This window comes from Dysidea avara, chromosome 6, assembly GCF_963678975.1.
Source record: "Dysidea avara chromosome 6, odDysAvar1.4, whole genome shotgun sequence".
In the NCBI taxonomy this organism is placed as follows: Eukaryota; Metazoa; Porifera; class Demospongiae; order Dictyoceratida; family Dysideidae; genus Dysidea; species Dysidea avara.
Window position 1 is genome coordinate 13,060,403 of NC_089277.1, and position 24,709 is coordinate 13,085,111.

General features: G+C 38.6%; 1 protein-coding gene and 1 long non-coding RNA gene across 7 annotated transcripts; both read right to left on the bottom strand.

Annotated features, from left to right (window-relative positions):
• Positions 1 to 1,708: 1,708 nt before the first annotated feature.
• Positions 1,709 to 6,198, bottom strand: LOC136259203 (uncharacterized). The gene is made up of 6 exons (XR_010703239.1): positions 6,152 to 6,198; positions 5,924 to 5,953; positions 5,841 to 5,868; positions 5,413 to 5,469; positions 3,436 to 3,477; positions 1,709 to 1,747 (listed from the first exon to the last, which is right to left on the bottom strand). It is a non-coding gene; the product is annotated as an uncharacterized lncRNA (long non-coding RNA).
• A 6,448-nt stretch (positions 6,199 to 12,646) lies between these two features.
• LOC136259204 (uncharacterized) lies at positions 12,647 to 19,430 on the bottom strand. Of its 6 annotated transcripts, XM_066052687.1 has the most exons (8): positions 18,476 to 18,666; positions 18,157 to 18,429; positions 18,051 to 18,097; positions 16,711 to 16,740; positions 16,037 to 16,105; positions 15,895 to 15,936; positions 12,991 to 13,055; positions 12,647 to 12,944 (listed from the first exon to the last, which is right to left on the bottom strand). In XM_066052687.1, the coding sequence occupies exons 3-8, from the start codon at positions 18,094 to 18,096 to the stop codon at positions 12,810 to 12,812; spliced, it is 387 nt and encodes a 128-aa protein (XP_065908759.1). In that variant the 5' UTR covers position 18,097; positions 18,157 to 18,429; positions 18,476 to 18,666; the 3' UTR covers positions 12,647 to 12,809. The 6 variants fall into 6 exon arrangements, with proteins under 6 accessions (XP_065908759.1, XP_065908756.1, XP_065908758.1 ...); XM_066052684.1 differs by lacking the exons at positions 18,157 to 18,429; positions 18,476 to 18,666 and adding an exon at positions 19,321 to 19,430; XM_066052686.1 differs by lacking the exons at positions 18,157 to 18,429; positions 18,476 to 18,666 and adding an exon at positions 18,977 to 19,089.
• Between the last annotated feature and the right edge of the window lie 5,279 nt (positions 19,431 to 24,709).

Below are 24,709 nucleotides of genomic sequence, written 5' to 3' on the forward strand. Positions count from 1 at the left end.
AACAACAATGGACCAAGTAACTTGTCCCAGTCATGCCCTTTAGTAGTTGCTAGCATTGCTTTCAGCATGTGGTTGAAATGTTCGATTAAGCCATCACACTCTGGATGTCCTGGAATTCTGGAGCATGATAAGGCAGAGTTGCGGTGATTAAAACCGGAGAACTGTTCATATTTACATCATTCATTTAAGTTTAGGAAAGTATTTGTGAAAGTATATAAAGGTTTATAACAAAAGGATCAAAATTCAAGTAGAAGTTTTGATATTGCATGATTAGAGCTGAACCAGAAATTGCAGAGTTGGAGCATTTCAAGACTATATCAGGTTGCTGCAAAGGTATTGCATGTTTCAACTAGCAGATCAAACGTTCCAGGTTTTTATTATGGTTCTAATATGTTGACAAAATTTCTGGCAATACAAGAAAGTAAAAGCAGCTGGTACACACATTGTATAAATACAAGGTTTGGCCTTTTCTTCACTGTCATAGTAAGAAGTACACTGCAACTGCTGTGATGTTTCATTTCTGGGTTTATTTATCTAAGACGATACACTTAAGATTGAATAGCACACATTGTCAAGTATTGTACATATGATTTGTGATAGTACATTGGGTGATAGTACATTGGTACTCATGATTACATAATGGTGTAACTGTATTTTGTAATGCCACCAAAGTTGATTTCAAGGTCAACATCACATCTTAGCTTTTTCCGTTTCTGGTTGATTCCTTCTTGCAGGGATAAGATTTTTGATACTTTCTTGTCACTTTCTGGGTATTTAGGAAGGAATAAAGTGCAGAGTGTGTTGTTTCCCTGCAGAGCTTTCACTATGGCTCTAGATGTTTCAATAGTTAGTGGGTTGCTATCCAGATCTGTCTCCTTTAAGACACTATTTGCTTTTAGCATCTTTTGACACTATTTGCTTTTAGAGTAACAAAAGAGTGGACAGCCAAATTTTCAGCCTTTTGTGATGAATGGTCTTGAGTTATTGTGCTTGACAGTTGAAACAGTGATAAACTTGATTTATACAGCAACAATACGCTACAGGCACATAGATAATTGATCATAATTTACGATTGAAACAAGTTACAAAGATGGGACTTAAGGGCCTTATCTGTGCACTGGCAAATCAATCAAAGTAAAGGTATAGTGCTTTCCCTGTACTCCTTCGTGTTGACAAAGAAGGCCATGCCAAATAAGAAATGATGACGGTGAACACTGATTTTCCTCATCGTATAGAAGCGCCTATAACTCACGCGTCCTTTGCTGTGCAAATACAAAACAAAGATTTTCTTACTCTCTATGAACAGGCAAATCTATTGATGCGATTGGAGCTTACTTTTTGGTATGTATGAATGCGATTAAAGCGTGCATAAACTTTCCATGTAGCATGCATATTTTTACCCATTGTATTCAATACAGCTTTATGGCAAAATAGAATTTTGCAAAAATGGCCAGTTTTTGCTCAGCTGGTCACAATTTAGTTTTTCTTTCCAACAGCAGGGAAGAGCTACTAGAAACAAGACTTCCGGATAAGTAGACAATGACAATATTACATCTACATAGCATGATACCAACATACCGGACACGGTCGGTTACATAGGAATGAAATGCATACATAAATCATGCATAAAATTTATAAGATGTTTTGCTTTATAACCACAAAATATTATATTGCATGTACAAGTGATACATACACTTACCACTAGAGGCACCGGTCATGAACGATGGCATTGTTGGTGGACTATGACCTATGTACAGTAAGATATAAATATTGTAAATATAATTCAAATATAAGATCTTCTGTGTGTCATACAGTACATGTACTTCATCAACTAGTTATTCACAAGTAAATGTAGACACCTCAGATCAAAAGAATTCCAGAGGATACATTTGCCATGTATACCTGAGACATCTAAATGTAGCTACACCGATGTACATCAACATATATCCCAGGAAAGTGGTTGCACTTCTAAAAGAGCAAGCCACTTCATCAAAACAAGTATGGCCTTGATGTGGATGAGGTAATGGTACCACCCTCTGTTCATTTTATACAAGCTCAGACAGAAATCAATTGTGGGAATAAATTAATGCTCATGTTATGATTATCACAAATTGTGAAGTGTTGCCACAGGAAGCACTCAAATGAAGGCGTTTCAGTATCCTTGCCATGCTACAAGTTGGGAAACGTTACTTAAAAGTGATTTCAATGCATTCACAAGCATTTCCACACGTTTTTGCCAGAATGCAGACACGCCCACATTACAGATGACATGAGTTAACCACTCTTAACGAAGCTTACCCTTTAGGTCTTTAGTATACATGCATTGTGATTGGTCGTTAAACAACGTGAAAGCATTAAAACACTTGTAAATTCCCCAAAATTTGCACTACTCGACTTTTCTGTGATATCCATAAGACTCGTCTGTTTATTATAACAATCGTAGCTACAACGTTACTTGCTGCCTAACCATAATTGAATCTTTCAGGCATGTATATAAAACAAATCCAGTGGTTACACTCGTGTTGGCATCAAGGCTATCAGTTTGAATTGAAGTGTTACATATTAGCTGAAACATGGGCACTCCTGATTTGCCTGATATGTATGCCAGCAGCCCTCGGAATTTGGGCACACATATCAGGCAAATCACTTGTTCCCATTTTACACTGCATGTATAAAATATCTCTGTTGAGACGTGCTTGGATTTATTGTATTCAATTCATGATACTGTGCCAGTTCTAGAACCCTCTCAAATTTTACTAACTTAATTAACTGCTGTGGATGCCCCTACACACTAGGAATGTCACATGTCATAGAGGTTCATGTCACGACATGTAGTATGTCAACGGCATAAGCAATTCTTAAAGTTTCAAAACTGAAGCCGTTACTTATATAGCTATTTTTATATTCAAACATGCAAAAATATGAACTTGAACATCAACAATATTAACTGACATCAACAACCAACAATTGCTCATACTTATTTGTCAAATTTCCTCATATTGCATCAAATTTGATCAAAATGAATGTAAAAGTCTGCATTATTAGGAGACAATTATGTCACAACATAAAGAAGCCTATGTATGTCATATCCCACCATGGAGCTTTATATCATGACATGTTGTATGTAACGACTATCGTGGCATTCCTACTACACACCTGCACTCACTACCAAGTCTGGAAACCACCTTAGCTGGATATGCCCCTACATGACATGAAGTTGGCTTCTTTTATTTTATTTTTGTGGGGAGGGGAACGTAAATCTTCGTAATTCCTACTATTTAGTACTACAGGTATACAGTATACCTTGTAAATATTATACAATTATACTCCTGTGTAAAGCATGCATGCGTGATTTGTTTTATACAGGGTAGGGGTGTATGCACTCAAATATTTCACATATAATCAATAAAGTTATAACAATACATGTATGCTTACCGGATATGCCTCTCACAGCATCGGCATAGGTTGTTGCAACACCTAGACATACATAAAAACAATGATATATTGAAGCAAAAAAGGCTATTTTTAAACTGGTGTGTGCAACTCTTATCATTGATATGTACCATGAAGCCACCTAACTTCAAAGGCAACTTTCAGGGTACATATCTTATAAACCATGGCTGGCCATGGTACATTTAAGTTAAACCATGGCTGGCTATGGTACATGTTAAATGTACCATGGCATTGATGTGGGAGCAGTACTGCCAAATTCTTTATATAAGAACTCAAGCTGAAATCGATTGTGGGAATTTATTATTGGTCATGTGATGAAAACCATGCTTTTGATTTTGCATCCTACAGCACTCAGATGGAAGCGAATTGCCATCCTATGAGTTGGGAAACGTCGGTTTAAGGTGAGAATTAGTGCTATAGCATATTCATAAGTGATTCACCACATTTTTGAATACAGGCACACCCACTTTCTGAGTAACAGACACGCCCTCGTGATTTGCCTGATATGTACACCCAAGCTCAAGGGTTGTCAGGCATATCACTCAGGTACATGATACAACTATTACATACATACTAGTACCCAGGTTATGAATCATCTCACATCAGCTAGCTCATTGACTCCAATATAAATGTATTTGCAGGATCATTGTTACTTTGGTGGGATGGTGCCCCCATTATGGGACAGTAGCTGGTCCACAAGATTTTGTTTGATCGGATTCTTATTAAAAAGTCTCTCCTCATACATACACATAGACACTATTTTTGGGTGATATGTTTGGCCAGAAAAACCCAAACCTCCTGATATACAGTACTACTGTACCAGGGCTCAACCCAGAATATTAAGCTAGGGGGAAAAAGTAAGCTGCTTCGGATTCTGGGGGGGAGGGGGGGCTGGAGGTATGCTCCTCCACGAAAAGTTTGAAAATTTAGGTGTAAATATACTCAATTTTGGTGAAACTTTAGTGTGATGCCATTGAATATTGACCATTCGAGTATACTAAACTTTGGGATCAATTAAACCTTTTCATTTCTCAAGGCTTTAGGTATAAATCTAGGGGAGGGGCAATAGCTAATGCAGAGGGGCCTGTGTCTTTCCCTCCCCCTAGATTAAACCGTACAATAAGCAATAAAATGGATATTGCATATACCAGGTACATACTACCTGTAACAGGTGTCCTATGGAGCTGATGAAGTGGTACAAAGTAATCCAATGGCGGATCCAGGATGGGGCATTTGGGGCAAATGCCCCTCCCTCACCTGTGGAGGAGCCAGCCAGCCATGCTTCTGATTAAAATGATTTACTGTGTCAGGCCAAGATCAGCTTAGCTATAAAATTCATGAAAATAATTATATAAATTTTACTAGCAAACCAAAACGAACTAAAGTCAAACTAACTGTGAAATTGTCACCCAGCACCTTCGTGCGTAATAAGCGCCTCTAAAATAATTATCGTATTGCTGATGTTAAGGCACTCAGAGCCGTTTAAACAGCTTTTAAGACTTTACAATCATCTTTCAGAAGCCAAAAGGGCAACAATTAACAGTGAGACACTAAAAAGATAATTATTTGCTGTTTCAACAACTGATGAGAGATCTGGCTCTACAAATTATAGCCTGCTTGTGCCCCTCCCCTTGCCAGCTCCTGGATCCGCCCCTGTAATCTGTTATGAAAAATACAAATACAAATAATGTAATGATTGATACTTAATATGTAATTCTTTCAAAGGCCAATATAAAATTACTGCTCCACATAAACAAGTATCTTTTGCATGGCTTATAGCTACCATCAAGGCCACCTTGGTAGTAATTATAAAGACACCTAATCAGGCCTGAAGATTCACAAGAGACTGTAATAGGGAAATCACATCATTAATAATCTTTTCTACCCATATGAATAGCTTTTTACCCTAGGCAGTACTCATTGTGTAACTACTGTATGAAAAAGTAATACTAAACATACCTGGCAAACGGCTCCCACCAGATGAAACGAATCTGGCTGCTTGAATCATTGGTATACCTATAGGAAACACATCATGATCATTAATCTAAATAATTAATAGTTGATGACTTGATGTAAATAATGTGTTATTATAATTAATACAACAAATTGTGTGGGCGGATCAAACAGGACTGGTGAGTTAAAACATTAAAATACATAACTTTTTCTATGAATCAACAATGTAAACATATGGGAGATTTTCCAAAATTCATGCAATCACAAATAAGTCATAAGTCACACTGTCTATAACCCAAAGTGTAATAATAGCACACTTTGGGACTTTTCCCATTTGAAGTACATGCACATAACGAAGGACACACACATGCATTCACAAACACATGTACATGTACACACAACAAATACAGGACAGAGAAAGCATTTAAACATACCACGGATCCCACTGCCTAATGACAATGGCTATGATGGTGAAATTATACGTACAGTACATTATAGGTAAAGCTTATCAACTTACCACTTGTGGCACTACTTGTCATGGTGGGGGCTACATAGTAAAACAGTACATACATTACCAAAAATAACAATTAACATTATAAGTACAATAGTAAGGCTATAACAAAAGAAAGTTTGAACACAACTTAGCTTTGGGCACAACTTTAAAAGTATGTTGCTACTGATTGTTTAAATGTGGTTCGAAAAATTACAATACAATTAACTATTACACACATTAGATTTAACTCACCAGTGGGATCGGGTGCACAGCTCCTGCCGTCTGCACCAGTGATGGCTGTAGGGAATGGGGATCATTAACAATATATCACATTATAATATCAAGAGTTAATAATAGTGGGGAGTAACCACTAGATGGTCATGTTGGCTCACAACAAACTGATGAGTTGATGCGAGGTAAAATTTTCCCCTAAAGTACTCGTAATGTCAAAGGATTGCTCAGTTGTTGTTGTTGTTTAACCAACATGTTCAAATTGTCACAAACACTAAGGTGACCTTTCATGTTTTCATAAACAATATGCATGCATCAGCTAATTTTTCTCTGATACAGCAGTCTAAAACATTCTACTGAGCTTTGTATCCGGATGACACTGGCTGAGCTGCTATGAATCATGAAGCAGTCGGCATTGACTATCTTACCTAGCTGTTAACATGCATGCACCTTCTAGCATGGTTTTGCACCAACCTTTTGACATGACATACAGATATAGCCCAGCGTTTGAGCCATGTCATATCGGCAGTTGACTGACTAAATTTCGGTTTTAAATTAGCTCAGTGGCAGTGCTGCATTGACAATTTGTGATAGCACACAACTACATACCACTGTATTTCAGTAGCATGCACTTAATTAACACCATATATAGCTATTAAACCCTCAGCAACACTTTACTTTTCATCTCCCACTGCATTAAAAACGATCGAGATACTCTAACAGAGCAGTCAAGTAACTACTCTAATAAAGCAATCAAAGCTAAAGCTTCGTCACAACTTTTGCCTTATAGTTAGCTATTTGGTATTTGAAGCATTGGATTTATTGTAATTGTTAACTAAAAGTGGCATAAAATTCAATCTCAGAGCTTCTAAAATTTCAGTTGGAGTTATGTCCTCAGATGCTTCATTTTTCATGTCAACTTTCAGATTTGGGTTCAAACGAATATTCTATCATTCAAATATTCGGTGACTATTCGAATATTCGAATACCATTTTGGGTATTCGAATATTCGTTTCAAAGGGAATATATAACATCGTATGGTACATAAAAATTCTTGATCTCACATACAGCTCTCTGTAAGCATTTTGATTCTGTATTGTATTAAGGAGACATATTGTATAACAGGATTATTGATATCCCAGTCACATGTACTGAAAAAGAATATTCAAATATTCGGTAGTTGTGAATAAAGAATATTCGAATAGTAAAAAACACTATTCATTTGAGCCCTATTTCAGATACCCACTTTTAAAATTTCTAGATTTGCCACTGTATTAGTTATTTAGACTGTACTATAGCTATTTATAGGTTTACTAAATCACTTTTAGACTATGGTACAGCTCATTTACAGGGTTACTAAATCACTTAGTCACCTACACATGTTCATTTAGTAACCGGCCTGCCCTCACGCAATTTTGTACAATGATGATACATAATTATAACAAGGAAGGTACACTGGAGTAAGGTAAGTGCGCCTAATTTCGGACAGTTCCTAACTTCTGACACTTCCAATATTTGGCGTCATATCTCCAAAACTATTTACAGTATTTACTTGAAATTTTAGGTGATTAATACTTCATACACCATGATGCTGTGACCCTAAATTCAGCTTTAAAGTCCTGCTAGTTTTTCCAAACGAGTGATTATTTATTGCCATGTGTGGCAAAAAAAAATTTTTTTTTTTTAATGACAAGATAAAACAGTACATAATAAACAAAAACAAATTATCTTACATATGGGCCTCAGCGAAATTATCAAAAATTCTTCGATAATCGCTGCTTACTCCCAAAAGAGCTATCTGGCTGATTTTAATATAGTGCAGAGAGACAACTATGACTTACCACTGCACCAAGTTTCATTTGCTAACAATCAAGCAAACACTCGCTATGGACGATTTTGTAAGAACCAGTCTCATTGAAGCTACATAAATATTTTCGGAAATACACCTAGATTTGAAATACCCATAACTAGACAATGAAAGGTACTATGACTCTCAAAATCGAGTATGAAGTGAGCAATAGATGCAAGTTTAACGTGGCGGTGTTTAAATTTCGAAATCAACTTCGGAAGTGCTGTTTCAGGCGTGACAAAAAGTGTCCGGAGTTAGGAGCATGCGCGAAATTTACACATAGTTGAACTTTGGAGCGCAGCTCCTCGACGGATGGAGATATTTTAATGAAACTTGCAGGACTGATGCACCACAGGATAGGATTTATCACCATATTTTAAGGTTTAAGTAATTCGCTTGCATAGCGGAGATAGAGCACCGAAAGCAAAAACTGTCCGGAGTTAGGCGCATTTACCTTACTTGATAATACTGTAATACAATTCTTCTCCGTGTTCTGCGAATAATTCTGGACAAATAGTAGACTAAGCGGCGTATCTACTGTAGCTCTGGCCATTACTCAGACATGCCAACTCTCACGCATTAGGCGTGAGTCTCACTCTTTGGCTAGTAATCTCACGCTCTCACGCCTAACCCTCTGTTTCTCACTCTTTCAGCTTAGTTCTCACGCATTTCTCACGCCTGATCTAATTCGTAATTAGCCCTGTGCTTAAAATTGGGCAGACCTGTGCTTATTTTTATACTTAGAACATGCGACGACCTTTTTTTTTTTTTTTTTTTGGTCTTCACTACCAAAAATCCTGGAGCTGCACTTGAATCTGTTCCACATTGCCAGTAGTGTTTGAGGTCTCACTCCTAAAATTGTTCAGAGGTTGGCATCTCTGCATTACTCTGGTTACCGGTCGAATAATTATTTTTTGTAGGCACTGTAAACCTAAGAGCAAAGTGTGCTACCATCCTATTAGCTTTGTTCCACAGCTTTGGCATTAGATTATAGCTTGAAAGACAAACGGTTACGATAGACGGCAACTGTGCAGAGTTAGGAAAACAGAAACACGATGGTACAACAATACCTTGCCAAGTTGTAACCAAGGAAATACGAAGCGTTTAAACTAAGGTGTGGCTTACAAACCATACTGTTCAATTCTAATACCTAAAGAGGTTCTAAAAAGCCATGTATCCATACCAGAAGGTGTACACAGCTGCTATAGGAATAGAAACGTACCTTGGTGTACGAAGCAATACCAAACGGCACGATATAACAAGTTTCTTCTGTGGGAAAGGCCAGTCAGTGACTTCCACCAAAGCAACTCAACTTTAGAGAACTTTCATATTCTGCACTGATAGTCTACAGTAAAGAGAAATGCTAGTCTTTTCATGCTCTTCAAGTGGTAACAAGCAAAATGCACCTCGTATCTAACCAGTGACGTAAATTGTACAGGTGGTATACTGGGTGCGTGAAATCAATTTCCAATCCCTATTAAGAGTTGTATATCTATAACCAATACTCCTAAGGCACCATGAAGGTGCATGAGACTGGTTATAGGGTGATTTTAGTAGACAGAAAAGCCCAAACCTTCCACATACAGACAGTACATTGTGTAATGGCAAATTTACATAGAATATTAAATGGAGTGTTTGGTAATGCTTTCTACACTACAATGGTACATACCCAAACTGTCAAAAATCCTTAAAAATTTGGTGATAATGCTATAAAAATGGATATCATATAGTACGATACTGTATACGTATAGTAGGGACCACAAAGGAGTAGGTGTGGCCCACGAAACAACATCACCCAAAAACCAGCCTCAATTTTCCCAGACGACGATGAGGCAGTATTGGTTAGGCACAACTTAGCCAAAACAAGCTTTCAGAACTCGAAACGCTTTCAACAAGTTGCTACGGAATTATAAAAAAATTTAAAATTTAATGGATTTCTTACAGACTGAGTGACTGACCGATGCTTTCAGACAAATGTAATGCAATAACGACTGAGGCTATGGGCTTGACTTTTTCACTGTTCAATATTGCTTCGGCTCGAGAGATGCCTTTCAACATACTTCAGTACATGTACATGCAACACATTCTTCATGGATTTACCAATGTCAGATGATTTCTGTTACGAAGGGAAGCCATCACATGCTACTGCCAAATCTACACTTTTTTGCTGCCAGCAAAGATGAATGGGGCAAAAAGGAGGATAGCATTCTTTCACTGATTGCGGAGATGCTTTTTAGGCAGTTCTTGATTCATAATGCTGCATGTGTAACAGGTTGAACATAGCTGACAACAAAGCGTAACAGATACTTCACTTTTCTGATAATTGGTAGCAGGGGCATGCGACACCTTTTCTTTTGATGCGGTAAGTGTGGGTTCACCATTCACAATAATTCTATTTCACAAAAAAAGTTAACAAACAAGTACACAAAAATAGGAATTTTCAACTAAAGTAGAGACCATAGTACATTAATAAAAAGTACTGAAAAAAGCTGGAGTAGTGCACAATATTAAATCACAGTAAAACAATAAGAAGTGTTCGGAAGTGTTATATCCCTACTGTACATTTCCTGAGCACAGTAGGGATATAACACTTCTTATTGATTTACTATGATTTAATATCATGCACTACTCCAGCTTGTTTCAGTACTTTTTTTATCAATGTTCCAGGTCCCTACTTTAGTTGAATATTCCTGTACATACTAAGTGTATGTTAGATACCCACTGGAGGTTTTTAGTAGGGTTGACAACCCAAATGCGCGGTTTGGTCACTAACTAATGCCCGCCGATGTGCCAAACCAAGCACGAGGGTTTCAACCCTACTAAAAAATGACAGTGGTATCTAACCTATTTAGAAAGCAGCTCGTTACCAGTACTGACAAAAGAAGCACAGAGTCAAGCTAGGTAAGGTCCTTTACAGCGTGTTTACTTGTGCTGCCGGCTTAGTGGTCAGGTTAGTGTTGTTTTAGTAGCTGTTATCATAGATACTAGAATACATAATGGATTGGAAACGCAATACATTTTACGGTTACGGGCTCGATACGGTCACGTGATTTATGGCAACGTTACCAAGTGTACAAACTGCAGTTGTTCTTAACACTGAGACTACTATTACAGGTTTTATAAAGCGTTAAATCATTGCTAAAGGATTCAGCTATTTATTTATTTTATTTTTTTCCGTTAATAAATTAATGACATATATAAGATAAAACAGTACATAATAAACAAAAACAAATTATCTTAAATATGGGCCTCAGCAACCTGCACAGCAATCGGTGCCTCAGCAAAGGGACAGCGCAAACTGGACCTGGCACCGCAAATGCACATAATTGCAGACCTCAACAAAGAGAAGCTCAATTTACATCTCAGCCATCCCATCACTATTCCATAGGAAAGACTGTGCTTTACACTCAAAAGGTTGGCCAATCTCTTATAAAACTGAGTAGCAGCATCACCCATTCCACCAGTAGTAGTAAAAATTAAGGGAGTAAATGAGGCATTCTCTACTTCATGAACCCGTTGTTGGTATTCACGTCTCTTTTCCTTGTCATGATGTCGGTAATGCAGAGTGTAGGGGTTGATTTGAGGGTGCACTAGGGTTAAAAATTCTGACATCAAAGTATGACCTCTCAAATCGTCCTCCCCAAAAACCATTAGCTGCAATGGTTTTTCTCAAATCGTCCTCCCCAAAAACCATTACACTCAAAACCATTACCTTCAGCTATTTATTGGTTTGTGACTGAAGGTTAGTCGTTTCGTACAACCAAAGGTGTGAAGGAAGGAACGCGAAATTTGTGTTCAAAAACTAGTGTGGGGGTTTTAGTGCATAGCCATAGGCGCGTATTACATACGAAGTTTTAGAAGTGCTGAACAGTTTCGCCACATAGTAATGAATACAAAATAGTTATTTTTAGCACTGTACAGCAGTTACTTTCCGTAAGCGAAGCGAAAGAATGGCTACATGACGGTAGTGGCTGTGGGGGTTTTCCTGGCTTTGTGAAAACGAGTCTGGCGATACATGCTATACTAAAGAAAAGTTCATACCTTCGAGAGTGCTAAAAAGAGTATGAACGAATTGAACAAGCCACCTGTTTTCGAGAAAACTCTGGGCGAATTCGACAAAAAGTGTGTATTGTGCCTATTGAAAATGCTGCTGTGCCCCGTAAATGTAATCACGTGACCGTATCGAGCCCGTAACCGTAAAATGTATTGCGTTTCCAATCCATTATGTATTCTAGTATCTATCCTGTTATTTATGTCCAAGGCTTGTTTACTAGCTAATACAAGCTGGCCACGAGGCGTTTCTTTTACCCCCTTTACTAGCTGAAGGGACATGGATAAAGACCGAGATAAAGACGCATTCTACTCGACTATCTCTCCCTCCAAGGTTCCTTTGCGTACTCTGCAGCTGGCCTGGATAAGGTGCACCGTCTTTCTCTCTCAGTGTTTCGCTGCGTATACTACAGCATTTGTGGTAGGCTAAGCCATTCGTTTTGATCAGCTGATATTGATGGGCACAGTCCAGCCTGCATGTTCATGTTTTACTTTTCCTAGCAGTTGTCCAGCACATGCAAACACTGCACCATGCATATCAGCACATAAGGTTTGGTACATTGTAACTCAAGTCCAACATCATATCTTTAATGTCCAGCCTTAAATAGTACACGTAGTTAGTTTCACTCTCACATTATCCCATGCATCCAGATGTAACACAACACGTGGTTAGCTACATAATGTCACTTCTGTGTGATACAGTTATTAGTGCAAACATATAGTGTTTGGAATCAGGTATGCTGTGTTACACATATAGCTAAGTATGCTCCAATACATGAGTTACAAAGGTACAGCTCCATTTGATGAACAGCAAGACCCAGAAAAGTTGTATCCATTTTCATCTTGCCTGGCTATAACCACATGTCTTCCTAAACACCGTTCGTGGTACCCCCATGAGCAACTATTGCACCTGACCTATGGAATCCATACATTAATTTGTATGTATAACTATAGACCTCACCATGTCAGTTGTATCATCATCCAAACTAATCATTCCACAAGATTGATAATAGTCATCCAAAGATTCTAAATAAACAAACATTGTAATGCATGTGACACATCATAACTCATCGGTATAATACAACAGACGATGAAAAGAAATTTGCTGGTTCACCAAGAAATCCAACTATTCATCAAGAAGGTTATTTAAGCTAATATAGATACATTTTACCACAACATGAACAAACACGTACATGTTTACTTAATGGTACAAATGACAAAATGTGATGATGTATACCGTATAGCGGGAATGTTTGGCGAGAATAAAGTTTGGTGAATCTCTCCATCAAGAGTAAATGGCGAAAAAAAGTTTGGCGAATTGATGAGAATCGGCGCCGCTTCACTAATTAATTTTATTTCTTGATCTGCATACCAGCATTCTTCGTCATGGTGACGCCACTGCTTGGACTAGCACGCTGTGAGGATTAGCAGACATTGCTTTGTTGCACAAACGATGTGATCCGTAGATTCCATATTATACAAGGTGATCAATCTTGGTAAAGAGTTGGGCACTGAGACATAGATATTAGAGAATATCTATGACTGAGAGAGCTGGAAACTGTATGGAAATGAACATGACCCGCTAGCAGCAGTAGCTGTAGTGAAATCCCTCCATGGAGAAATACGGCAGACGCTTGCAGCGCTGACCTTTTCATCGAGCTTTTCATTTACTGCAGCAATGGTGGGCGACGGTAGCTATTACCTTGCATTGGGATCTGAAGCATCTCAGTCGTATAGGCTGCCTGCCTTCTGTGCAAACCCTCCTGTGCCCAACTGGTAGACTTCAATGATTATGATCCAGTAGGTTAGATTCTTTTGATGTAGTTGACTGCTCGGTTTGCCCTAGTTCTTAACAACTTAGTCGTACTTCAAGATTCCCAAGATGTGTGTTTATTCCAAATACTTTTCACGTGATATTAAAGGTGGACAAGTGGGAAAGTTTGGATGGTTTTAGTTTGGCGAATAGCTGGTCATTCGCCAAACTTTATCCCCGCCAAACTTTCCCGCTATACGGTATCAAACTGATTGCTGAAGCAATTAATAGGTGCATAATTATAATAATTTTTGAGGGAAGCCATTACATGGTGCTAGCTATCACAAATCAACACTTTCCGCTGTCAACAAAGATACACAAAGGAGGACTCAAGTAGGTCCATGATGTTCTCATTATATGTACTGCAGTATGCCAAATTAAGGTACCAAGCAACATTGAACAATGAGGAAATCAAGCCTGTAACAGGGGGTCTGTTCCAAGTAATTGTAAAGCTGAGTACCGTGTGCAAAATACACACATGGTCTTACTAGGGGGGTCAGGAGGCATGCCCCTACAGATTCCTTCTGAGATCACTTACTGACTGCTCTATTAGAACAAATGACTGTTCTATTAGAGTGTCGCAATTTTTTGCAAACTAATATATCAGAAAATTGATAGGTGGGCTCCATAAATTGATAGGTCGATGGGGACCACAAAGGTTTGGTCTCTTGCAAAAATATCAGCTAAAATCCAGCCTGAATTGTCCTTCACAACTTGGCATTATTACAAACTTGGGAACCGGACTACTTGTTCAGTACAGAATATTGGTATCACCCATCTCCACAACGTATGACTAGTGGGTATAAATTTTTGTGATGCTTGAGAATATGATAGCAAACATAATTCACTATACTTCCATATCTCTGCAAGTATTTTCTTGTAGTCTACATGTCCATTTTCAGTTGAATGCACACGCTCTACTATGTCATAAAATTTCTCAACTGCTGCAACTAAATGATGGTCATTCTCATTCTGTAATTACAAAATTTTGTGAAGGGCAGGCACAAAGTTTCTTACCCTTTGTTTGTTCCAACTTCAGCTCTGGGTAGTTTAACAAAACAAACTTCCTTGTTGTAGTAATGAAAGGCAGGGCTAATTAGAGCATCACTTCTTTCCACTCCATTCAAAACGGTCTGATATCAAACATGATCTTCTGCACCTTCTCCTCCGTTACTGTTTTGTTTTGCTTTTTGGAGGTGTGATTGGGACCAAGATATTTTCCTCTACAGAACCTTTCGAATAGCCGGCTCTCTGTGACCCTCTTTTGACATACCTCACAAACTCATAGTGAAATTCACACCTCGCATACACTGCCACGAGGAAATCTCGTGATCCAACACTTGAAACGACAGTAGGTCGGCAACTGATACAACAGGCTGTACGTGTCGCATCTCGCCTTGCCATATGGCAGCACGACACCTGCGCAATTTATAAATTGTTGCGCATTTTATGAATTCACAAAATGCGCAGCACAATTTATAAACTGCGCAAATTCACAGATTGCGCCTAATACCACGAAGCGACAAGCTTTATTAGCTACAACGCGACAAGCTTTATAACAGCTGGCCACGAAGCTACAGGCTTTATAACTGGCCACAGAGTGACAAATGTTACAAACAGGTGCAATAGCATAGCTGAAGTGTGTTGATGGTATAATGACAACAGTGCTGACAAACGCAAATGTGCTTGCTGTAAACTCGCAACACCAGTAGTTTCACTGATGGCTAGCTAGTTGTGAATGTGAACATTGTTGGGGTAACTGTGATATGCTTTGAGCAGCTGGCTGTTTCGGTTGATGGCTAGATTGGTCAAGTGCTGGTATGGCTGATGAAGGTAAAAACCCAACTCTCACTAACCATACAACCACTAATTAAAATCAGTGACATAGAAAACTCTTTGAAGTGTTGCTGAATTTACCATAACAGTCTCACGTGACAAGAGGTCTCAGGTCTCTAAGTGGTATTAATAACCTCATTAACTGTGTCAACATCAAAGAGAATTATTCATGCTGCTTTCTAACAAGAGTAAAAAACTAAGAGTAAATAAACATACCCACTGGTGTTCTGTACAGCTCCCTAGTCGGCCAGAAGCCCTCTATTATGATAAATACAAATATAATAATCAATGCATATGTAATTGTACTTGCATAGGTCAAACAATACTTGTAAATTAACTGAAGTAATACTGAACGTACCTGGAATACAGTGCTCGCCAGCCCTAGTAGATGTTAACTGGGCTGGCACCGTCGAGATGGTGGCTGTACCTACACAAAACACATCATAATCATTAATCTAAATGGTTGATTTGGTAAACATGTGGGTGGATCAAAGGAGCCCATATGCATGGGCTATATTTACAATGTAACCAAGTGCTAAAAGTGTTAAGGGAGTAGATATGGCCTTATAGAAAAAACTAAAACTAAACAACTATACAACATGGCATTCAATATAATTTTTTCCTTACTTTGGCCCCTTTTCTGTTACACCTTATTTGCTATAAGTTATTGTTTAAATCCAAGTCCTTGTAACTAGGTTAGGTAATCCTAAGGCTGCAGCACAAGTTGTTGTCAGACCTTCAGTGCTGGTCACTGTAAAGCATTAAAAATAACAAATATCCATTATAAATTTGATATAGTCAGCACTGAACCCACACCATTGTCATACTACTTACATAAAGGGGAAAAATGGACACAAAAGGGAAATCTTTTCAAAAATGCACATGTCAGGAGTCCTGTACAGCAGACCACTCCACAAGCAGTACACTAGCTATAATGCACCCTGTTAGTGCAATGCATTCACAAACGCACGCGCGCGCGCGCGCACACACACACATACACAACAAGAAAACGTCTCTTACAAGTAAACATACCATCGATCCCACTGCTTGATGTCGCCGCTCCTATGATGGTGAAATTATAATCTTACAGTACATTATTGGCAACCCTTATTAACTTCCGCTAGTGGCACAAAGTGTCACTGCAATTACTACATAGTAACACTACAATTAACATTATCAGTACAACACATAACACGTAACAGAAGAAATTTTGAACACACTTAGCTTTGGGTATGCACAACTTAAAAGTTTCATGAAAACATCAGAGGAAGGCTACATATTCTAAAGGCCTTCATCTTTTGGCTATTGGCAAAACGCAGAATTACGGAATTCTGGAGTGGAATTCCACACCCATTAATTTTATCATGCAAGTCATATATTCGAGTCTTTGGCATGATGCATTGAGCTGGAATCAATTGTTTTCTGAAATGTGTGTGTGTGTGTGTGTGTTGTGTCTGTTATGTTGTGCATGTATGCGTGTGTAACTATATAGTATGTACACGTTGAGCTGGATCCTCAAAAACATTTAATAATTATCTCATGGTGCAATTACACACTATCTTGAAATTTGGCTCATTTTTAGCACTGCTTGACCTGCTAAAAGTATTTTAAAATCTTTCCATTCGAGTGTCTGACACAATATTCACGACCAATCAAAATTTTCACCATACATTCCACACGGGAAGCCACAGAAGTGTAGTGTCCATACAATTCTTTTACAAACTTGTAATGGAGCCAAATCATACATGTGTGTTGTTGACACCTTTGCTGTCACCACTAATCATCTGGTAGGTTACATGTAACTCTCTTGATAAAATATCCACTTATTTTTTAGCTGTTTTTCGGGATCCAGCTCACATGTGAGCACTGTAAAAGAAGCCAGTTTGTGAGAAATAGAAACATAAGTAAGCTTTGCTCAGATGGGTGGTTTCTCATTAAGCATACCAGCACTAAACACTAAAAAAAAAAAGGTAGCAAACCTTCTAGGTTATCATGATTAGTGCATCCATTTAGAGATAAAAGGGGTCATCTCCCATGTGCTCATATATACAAACTTTTTCAAACACTACAAGCTACATTGGGAGTGCTTATGTACATACATAGTTCCCAAAAGACTGCAAATCATTGTGACACGTTTATTTTAAACTGTTGCACTGCGGTGCACCATGCAACAAAAAGAATAAAGCTAGATTTTTCTGGGTAGCTAAAACTGGACAGAATGTTGATTGGCAGGCAAAGTAGCTGGTTTACTTTGCTAAGCCATGTTCTGCCTGTTTGATAGAAAGCCTGTAAGATCAATCCCACTTTAATACCTCATTACGGCTTAAAAATTACTTGACCTACAATACTATTACACATTAGGTTTAACTCACCAGTGGGATTGGGGCTGGTGGCTAGGGGTGAATTGTCACGTGACATTCTATAAACAAAACAATCATGCACATTATATCAGTGAGCATGAAATAAACATTTTGTAACCTTTAGAGAACCATATATGGTATAATACAACACTATGGTTCATAAAAAAATTGCTGAATAGGTGAATGAATTTTCTCACTAACATCAAAGACATGTCAATCAGTAAACAGCTGAATGTGACCTTTAACAACACATGCACATGCAGCAAACACATAAACAACTTGCATCAGCTAATTTTGTTGATACATTTAGCCCAGCCTTATGATGATGACGACTAGAAATGGTATGTGTGTAGGCCCTATAGTTGACTCCAACTTAAAAATCATGAAAGGTCTGCAACATATACATTGAGCAAACATTGAATACCTGTGAATGTCACCTTTTAGCATATGGTAACTACGACCTTTACCATAAATGACGCATTGGCTGTTGCGAGTCTCACTCTTTGGCTAGTAATCTCACGTTCCCACGCCTAACCCTCTATTTATCACTTTCAGCTTAGTTCTCACGCATTTCTCACGCCCTATCTGCTTAATCATTAGCCCTGTGCTTAAAATTGGACCGCCCTGTGTTGATTTATGTACTTTGAACATGCAGCGACTTTTTTTTTTAGTCTTCACTACCAAAAATCCTGGAGCTGCACTTAAGCCTAGTCCACATTGCTGGTAGTGTTTGAGGTCTCACTCCTAAAATTGTTGAGAGGTTTGCATCTCTGCCTTTACATAGCTACATACATGCATTTCAGATACATTGTGTAGCTCGAGTGTAGCTACTGGGCCGCATCATATTTGCGAGTGATATGCATGACATGAAGGCGCCAGTTTGTCTCGGTGCCGCCAGTGTCAGGTCGTAAAGAATGTACACAAAGTAAGATACTCACCCACAGCCGAGGGGTCCGCCACGACCTTAAAATCCTGTACGAGATTCAGAATCCCACGAAATTTCAGGCAAGATTCCGGATTCCAAGAAATATTTAAATTACTGAAATCCAATTAACAAAATTAAAATCCTGTACTCAAACAAAATTAATGACACGCTAGCCCTACAGCAATGCGTGGAAAGGTAACAGCTACCTCGAGCTACTCTCTTGGATAGACGATCAGTGCCTCGGACGCTCTCCTCGAATGCCGGCGAGCTCAGACAATGCTGCTCAACTTCGTGTTCAACTCGCACCTAACTCGGCACCTAAACTTCATTAGCTACTCATTGTAGACTTCGCTGTACCTGGGATAGGCTCTGGATTCGCCTTGTGGTTCGCTGTTAATCGGAGACATAACTACGGACTCGGCAAAACTCGAGACTCGACTATTCAGCGGTCAGAGACTCAGTTCACCAAGTTTTGATTTAATGAGCCTTATCCGCAATTACGTCACAACGCGAAAATAACGCAAAAATGGCGAAAAGTGTGGGGGCCAAGTGGGATACTTTGTATGGAAGGGATAACGTTTCGAGATGTTCCACGTGAAGAAAGCATGAGAAAACTCTGGTGAGGCTTATTAACTATCTTACTATGTAGGGGGCACGCATTTTCGTACTTCTCGAGTAGTCCTACGGTCTGCTTTTGGTTTCTTCCCAATGGCCCTCTGTACAAAAGGCCCCCACATTTTTCGCCATTTTTGCGTTGTGACGTAATTGCGGATAAGGCTCATTGTTTAACTGTTATTTGTATGTTCTAATCTTAAAAAAAAACAAAAAAAACTATTCAGCAGTTCGACTCTACACTCGTGCTCTGTTGAATCCATAAAAGCTCTTAAGGTTACGGGATAGTGAGCGACTGTCCAAAAAAAATTATAATGGAGGCGGGCTTGGTGTTGTGTTGTGTGGCTTAAATTGTTGGAAGAATAATAGTGTGCTGACTGGACAGGTACAAGGTACAAGAAAACACATGTAACAGTACAAGACAGGGGCGGATCCAGGGGGGGGGCTTTGGGGGCTGAAGCCCCCCCCTTCATATTTAGGCTTTACTTGATCAATATGCCGAGTATTATAATGAAATTTTGTCTTAGCATAATTATATGATCACTAATAATACAAATACTCATAAAACCACCTTATAAGCATCTTCCCAAGGTATTATCAGTGGATTTATGCTAAAGTTTATGTAACAAGGACCTGGATCAGCATTGGAGGTGTACAAGATCGAGATACTCTAATAGAGCAGTCAGCTAACTACTCTAATAGAACATTCACTGGAAACATGTAATTGGTTCTGTTATGGAATTTTTCCAAATCTGCCTGCACCTATACATACAATGCAGTGCATTGGCCTGTTTAAAGGGCTTCATTCATCTACTTGTGTAGTTAATATGTATGGCAATACTTAATTCAGGTACACCATTTCCATTGAAAATGCTCTCAGATTCAATCTTGTATTGTTCAAATTTCAAAATTTTCCACTTTCAACATTATTATTCTAGCATGCACCTATTCAGTGTTGCGCAATTGTGAGAGGGGTGCATCATGTACTTGGTTGTCTGTACCTACCCAAGCTATTCCATGAGCAAAATGCTTCAGAGAGCCATACCTATAATCTAAAGGCAGTATATAAAATATCTACAGAAAATATTATGAATTTTATGTGGAAATGTCTCCAAATTGCAGTATTTTAGCAACTATTTTTCAAAATTTTCCTGGGGGAGCATGCCCCCAGACCCCCCTAGTTCCAGCATGCTTTGCATGCTGGGAAGTGTGCTTTGCACACCTCTACCCAAGAGATTAGACCTTGAGGTAGCCCCCCCCTTTTATAAATCCTAGATCCGCCCCTGCAAGATAACATAGAAACAACCCACTTTGCAACTGGCGCACCTGTAAGCGCATGCGTAGTTTTGCTGAGTAATGGCGATATTTTCCTGAACCAAAAATCAGGACTGTCAAACTAGTTGTTAACATTTTGCATACACAGATTGCTAGTTTGGCTTCTTGTCTAGGCCCTGACGGAGCGGTTTGTTAGAAATAATGTTTCTAGTGCTTGTGATATGAATTTAAAAATTAATTTTGTGACCACAGTGTCTTGCTTCAGGCCATATTGTAGCCATATTTCAGCAACTATACACATTATTCACAAATCCTCCTGTCAGTCCCTCACAAGTGATGTTCTTCAAACCTTAGAATTGTCAGTAGGTTCTCATGGTTCTTCATTGGTCTGATTTTTGGTTCATAGTTTTCACTAATTGACATGGGGACAACTCATGTTTCCATAACAACATTTGAATTCCATGTCAATTAATGAGAATTTAAGAATGCATAAATATTTGATAACAATGGATTAAGAAAAATCAAAACCCTAAATCATGAAAAATGATCAATAATGTACATGTGGGTTTGCAGTATCCCGTAACCTTAAACACCTATATAGACACAGTAAGTTTAAAGCGAAGTGAAATTAACAGCTCAAGGCAAGTTATAACAGGCCAACAAGCTTATAGCTGCATCTCGAGCTGCATACCACGAGTTGCACGCTATTAGAATATCCAGAATTATTCGGAAATTCACGGACTTTAATCAACCAACAGATTCCAAGGCAAGATTCCAGATTTTGTGCGAGATTCCGAGGGATTCCAAATGACTTGTACGGGATTCCAGTCCGTGACGGACCCCTCGCCCACAGCCCAACTCAGTATCTTCGCGGAATGAACTTCTCTGATCTCAGTCCGAAACACGCGCTGACAGTACTCGTCGACTGTATAGCTCTGTTTGCAACTTTCAAACTGCCGGAGAAATTTCCCAAAAGAATAAGTTAAGGCTGACCAAACCGTAAATGTGGTGGCGGGTCGAGTCAGTCTGGGCATTTTATAGTGCTTTTTTTGGCACGTGAGAGGCAGTATTATGCAATCAGACTGCGGAAACAGTCTCAGCTTTGACCACGAAAGAAAACAGGATCAGAAATTATGATACTACCCAGTATAGCTGGTTGAATGTTGTGTCACAGTGCGTGCATGCTAATTATGTGTATGAAATATGAAAATGGTCAGGGTTCAATGCTTGATTCAAACAAATTAGGCTAAACTTTTTTTCTCGGCCGCGGTCGTGTTTTTGGTATCACCTTTTCACACCGCCCGCCCTTTTGAATTAATTCATTATTACTGATTTTCTTTTTTTGCGAAGAAGCGGTTCAACTGGCTGACAGTCTTTGCATTATATCTGTAGAGCTTGCTAGATCAGATTCGTGAAAGCCTTTAATAGCTTCTTGATACCTGTAATTGGCAGTTATTTTCGGTAGGGTCTATTCTACGGAACGGAACGGAACGGAATGATGGACTAAACTGCGGAACGGAATGCTTTCTCAGATTGAAGCTTGCAGCTTACCATTGCTGTACAAGTTATCAGTGGCACTTCCAGCAGGTAATCAAACGTTACCCCAAGAAAGATAAAACGAATTTAAGGATCGATTGTGGGTTCTTGTTGGTTGTCATTAGTAACGAAGTACTAATTGTGGGAATAGCTGACTCAGTGTGTTCATCTTCGGATATATCAAGTAGGGAACTAATGCATGACTTGTTTTTACTAGTATGTGAGTTATTTTTACTTACTTGACTTTAGAATGTACAGTCTGAGGCCCAGCCTTTCTAATCGGCATAAATCAGTATGTGTATAGCTACACTACAAAGGAAACAAGTATGGTGACAAGCTGAATCAACTCAGTCTAAGCAGAATCTAAAAGAATTTTGTGCAGTGTGTGAGGAGCAAACATTCTGATACCTCAAGGAGGCTATATTGTGTGAACATCAATGATTCATTAGCAGAGTAGTGGACTATTGTCAGATATCTCAGCCTGAGTACTGAGTTGAATTCTGGATGGGGTCTATTTTACAGAATGGAATGCTTTCTGAATCAACTTGCAGCTTGGCTAGCTGCTATCATTGCTGAAATTGCATTTTATCAGTGGAACCTCCAGGAAAATGGAATAGGATAATTATAAAACATTAATTGATTGTTTAGGTAATCATGACTTTATTCAGTCTAATAAACAGATTATATGGTTGATTGAGTGAGGTATCACTTTCAGAATGTTCAGACGACCAGTGATGAGATGCATGGATTCATCGAATTTTTGTTGTGGTTGGAGACATTAAATATCCAAAAGCAAACTGACTGTATAATATTAATTCACTTTCTTTATATTTTCTCAATTTTGAGCCTGTATACAAATAATTGAATTTTCCTTGTCAATAGAAATCCTAGAATAAGATGGGAGAGAAACTTATCTTTGTTTACCTATACTGTACAACCAAGAGTTCGTAATACTGATTTGTATGGAGGAGAGTGTCTAACTCTCAGTATGGCCTGTACAAACACCCTGCGTAGTAAAGTTCACCTTCATCAAATCAACACCTTTACTGGGGGATAGAAAACTGTTGATTAGTGTTGCTGAAGAAGGTAAAGCCTTTGTTCTGAAATAAGGCCGAGGTGTTACTTTAAGCAGGGTGTTTGGTGAATGCGTTCAAGTTAGACACTCTCCACCTTATTATGAACTCTTGGTACAACTTCAAAGGAAAATGAAGAATTACATACAGATGAATCAATAAAATCACTACAGTAAGGTGAATTACAGACTAGTGAGATCTTGGTTAATTAATGACAGTGGTTGGAGATTAAGTGTGGTAGCTTCTTGTTCTTGAATATGTTGCAAAGTGGAAGTACAAATCAAAATGGGATATCAATTTCATTATGAAAAATTTGTATACATAAATAATCTAGCATTACTATTTCATTTGTCCTCCACTTAAACATGCTACAACAGTACTAGTGTCAGTACATTGGCAGTGAGTCTACCTTGAAATCTCAACTTTAGAGTAGATCCAACACAGGACAGCCCGCACTGTAACAAATACATGTGATCCCATTGTAATTTCATGGACCAGCTGGACTGGGAATCACTTGAAAATAGACGAACAAATTTAACCTGTTTTGTTTGAAGTGAAGCATGTGAAATGTTACACTTAAGAAATCCTAGGATTCTTAGGTGGTATGTAATTAATGTGAGTGTTCCATTTCAGGTCTGACTAGATACATTGAAATTACACACACATCCTGGTCCAAATCATGTTTGCCTGGTGGCTACGGGCATGGTTTCACATGCGACTTATAATAGAGATTTGGCTGATCTTGGAGTTTTGGCATTTAGCCTGATTCAAGGCTAGCAGTCAGACACACCCTTGAATTGTGCAACAGATAAAATCAGCTCACTATTGAATACGGCATTAGTCCACTTCTCTCTAATATCTATGACTGCACCAGCTGTTAATATATAAATAACTCCATGCATACACTTCAGTGATGTTTGCAGAATATACCCTCCTTGCGGTCTGCCAAAATATTTGCTCCTCACACACTGCACAAAATTCTTCAAGTTTTAATTCAGCTGGCTCTTTCCTGTTACCAGTATCTTCCTGCTTGCTTTATTTATACACTGACTTATGACTTGAAAGACCGGCCCAGACTGTTTTCTAAAGTCTAAATAAGAAAAACAGCTCACATAAAGTTCCCTTCCGTATGGATGAACATCACTGATACAGCTCATCCCACAATAATACTTCGTTACTAATGACAACCAACAAAAACCCACAATCGATCCGTTAATTCTTTTTATCTTATGTTTAATCACCCACTGGAG

Coding starts and splice junctions, on each gene's coding strand:
- LOC136259204 (XM_066052684.1), bottom strand. CDS start 19,370: ATGTCTCCGATTAACAGCGAACCACAAGGCGAATCCAGAGCCTATCCC. Junction 18,098..19,320: donor GAATCCAGAGCCTATCCCAG/GTACAGCGAAGT, acceptor TTTTGTTTATAG/AATGTCACGTGACAATTCAC. Junction 15,937..16,036: donor TGGCGAGCACTGTATTCCAG/GTACGTTCAGTA, acceptor TTATCATAATAG/AGGGCTTCTGGCCGACTAGG.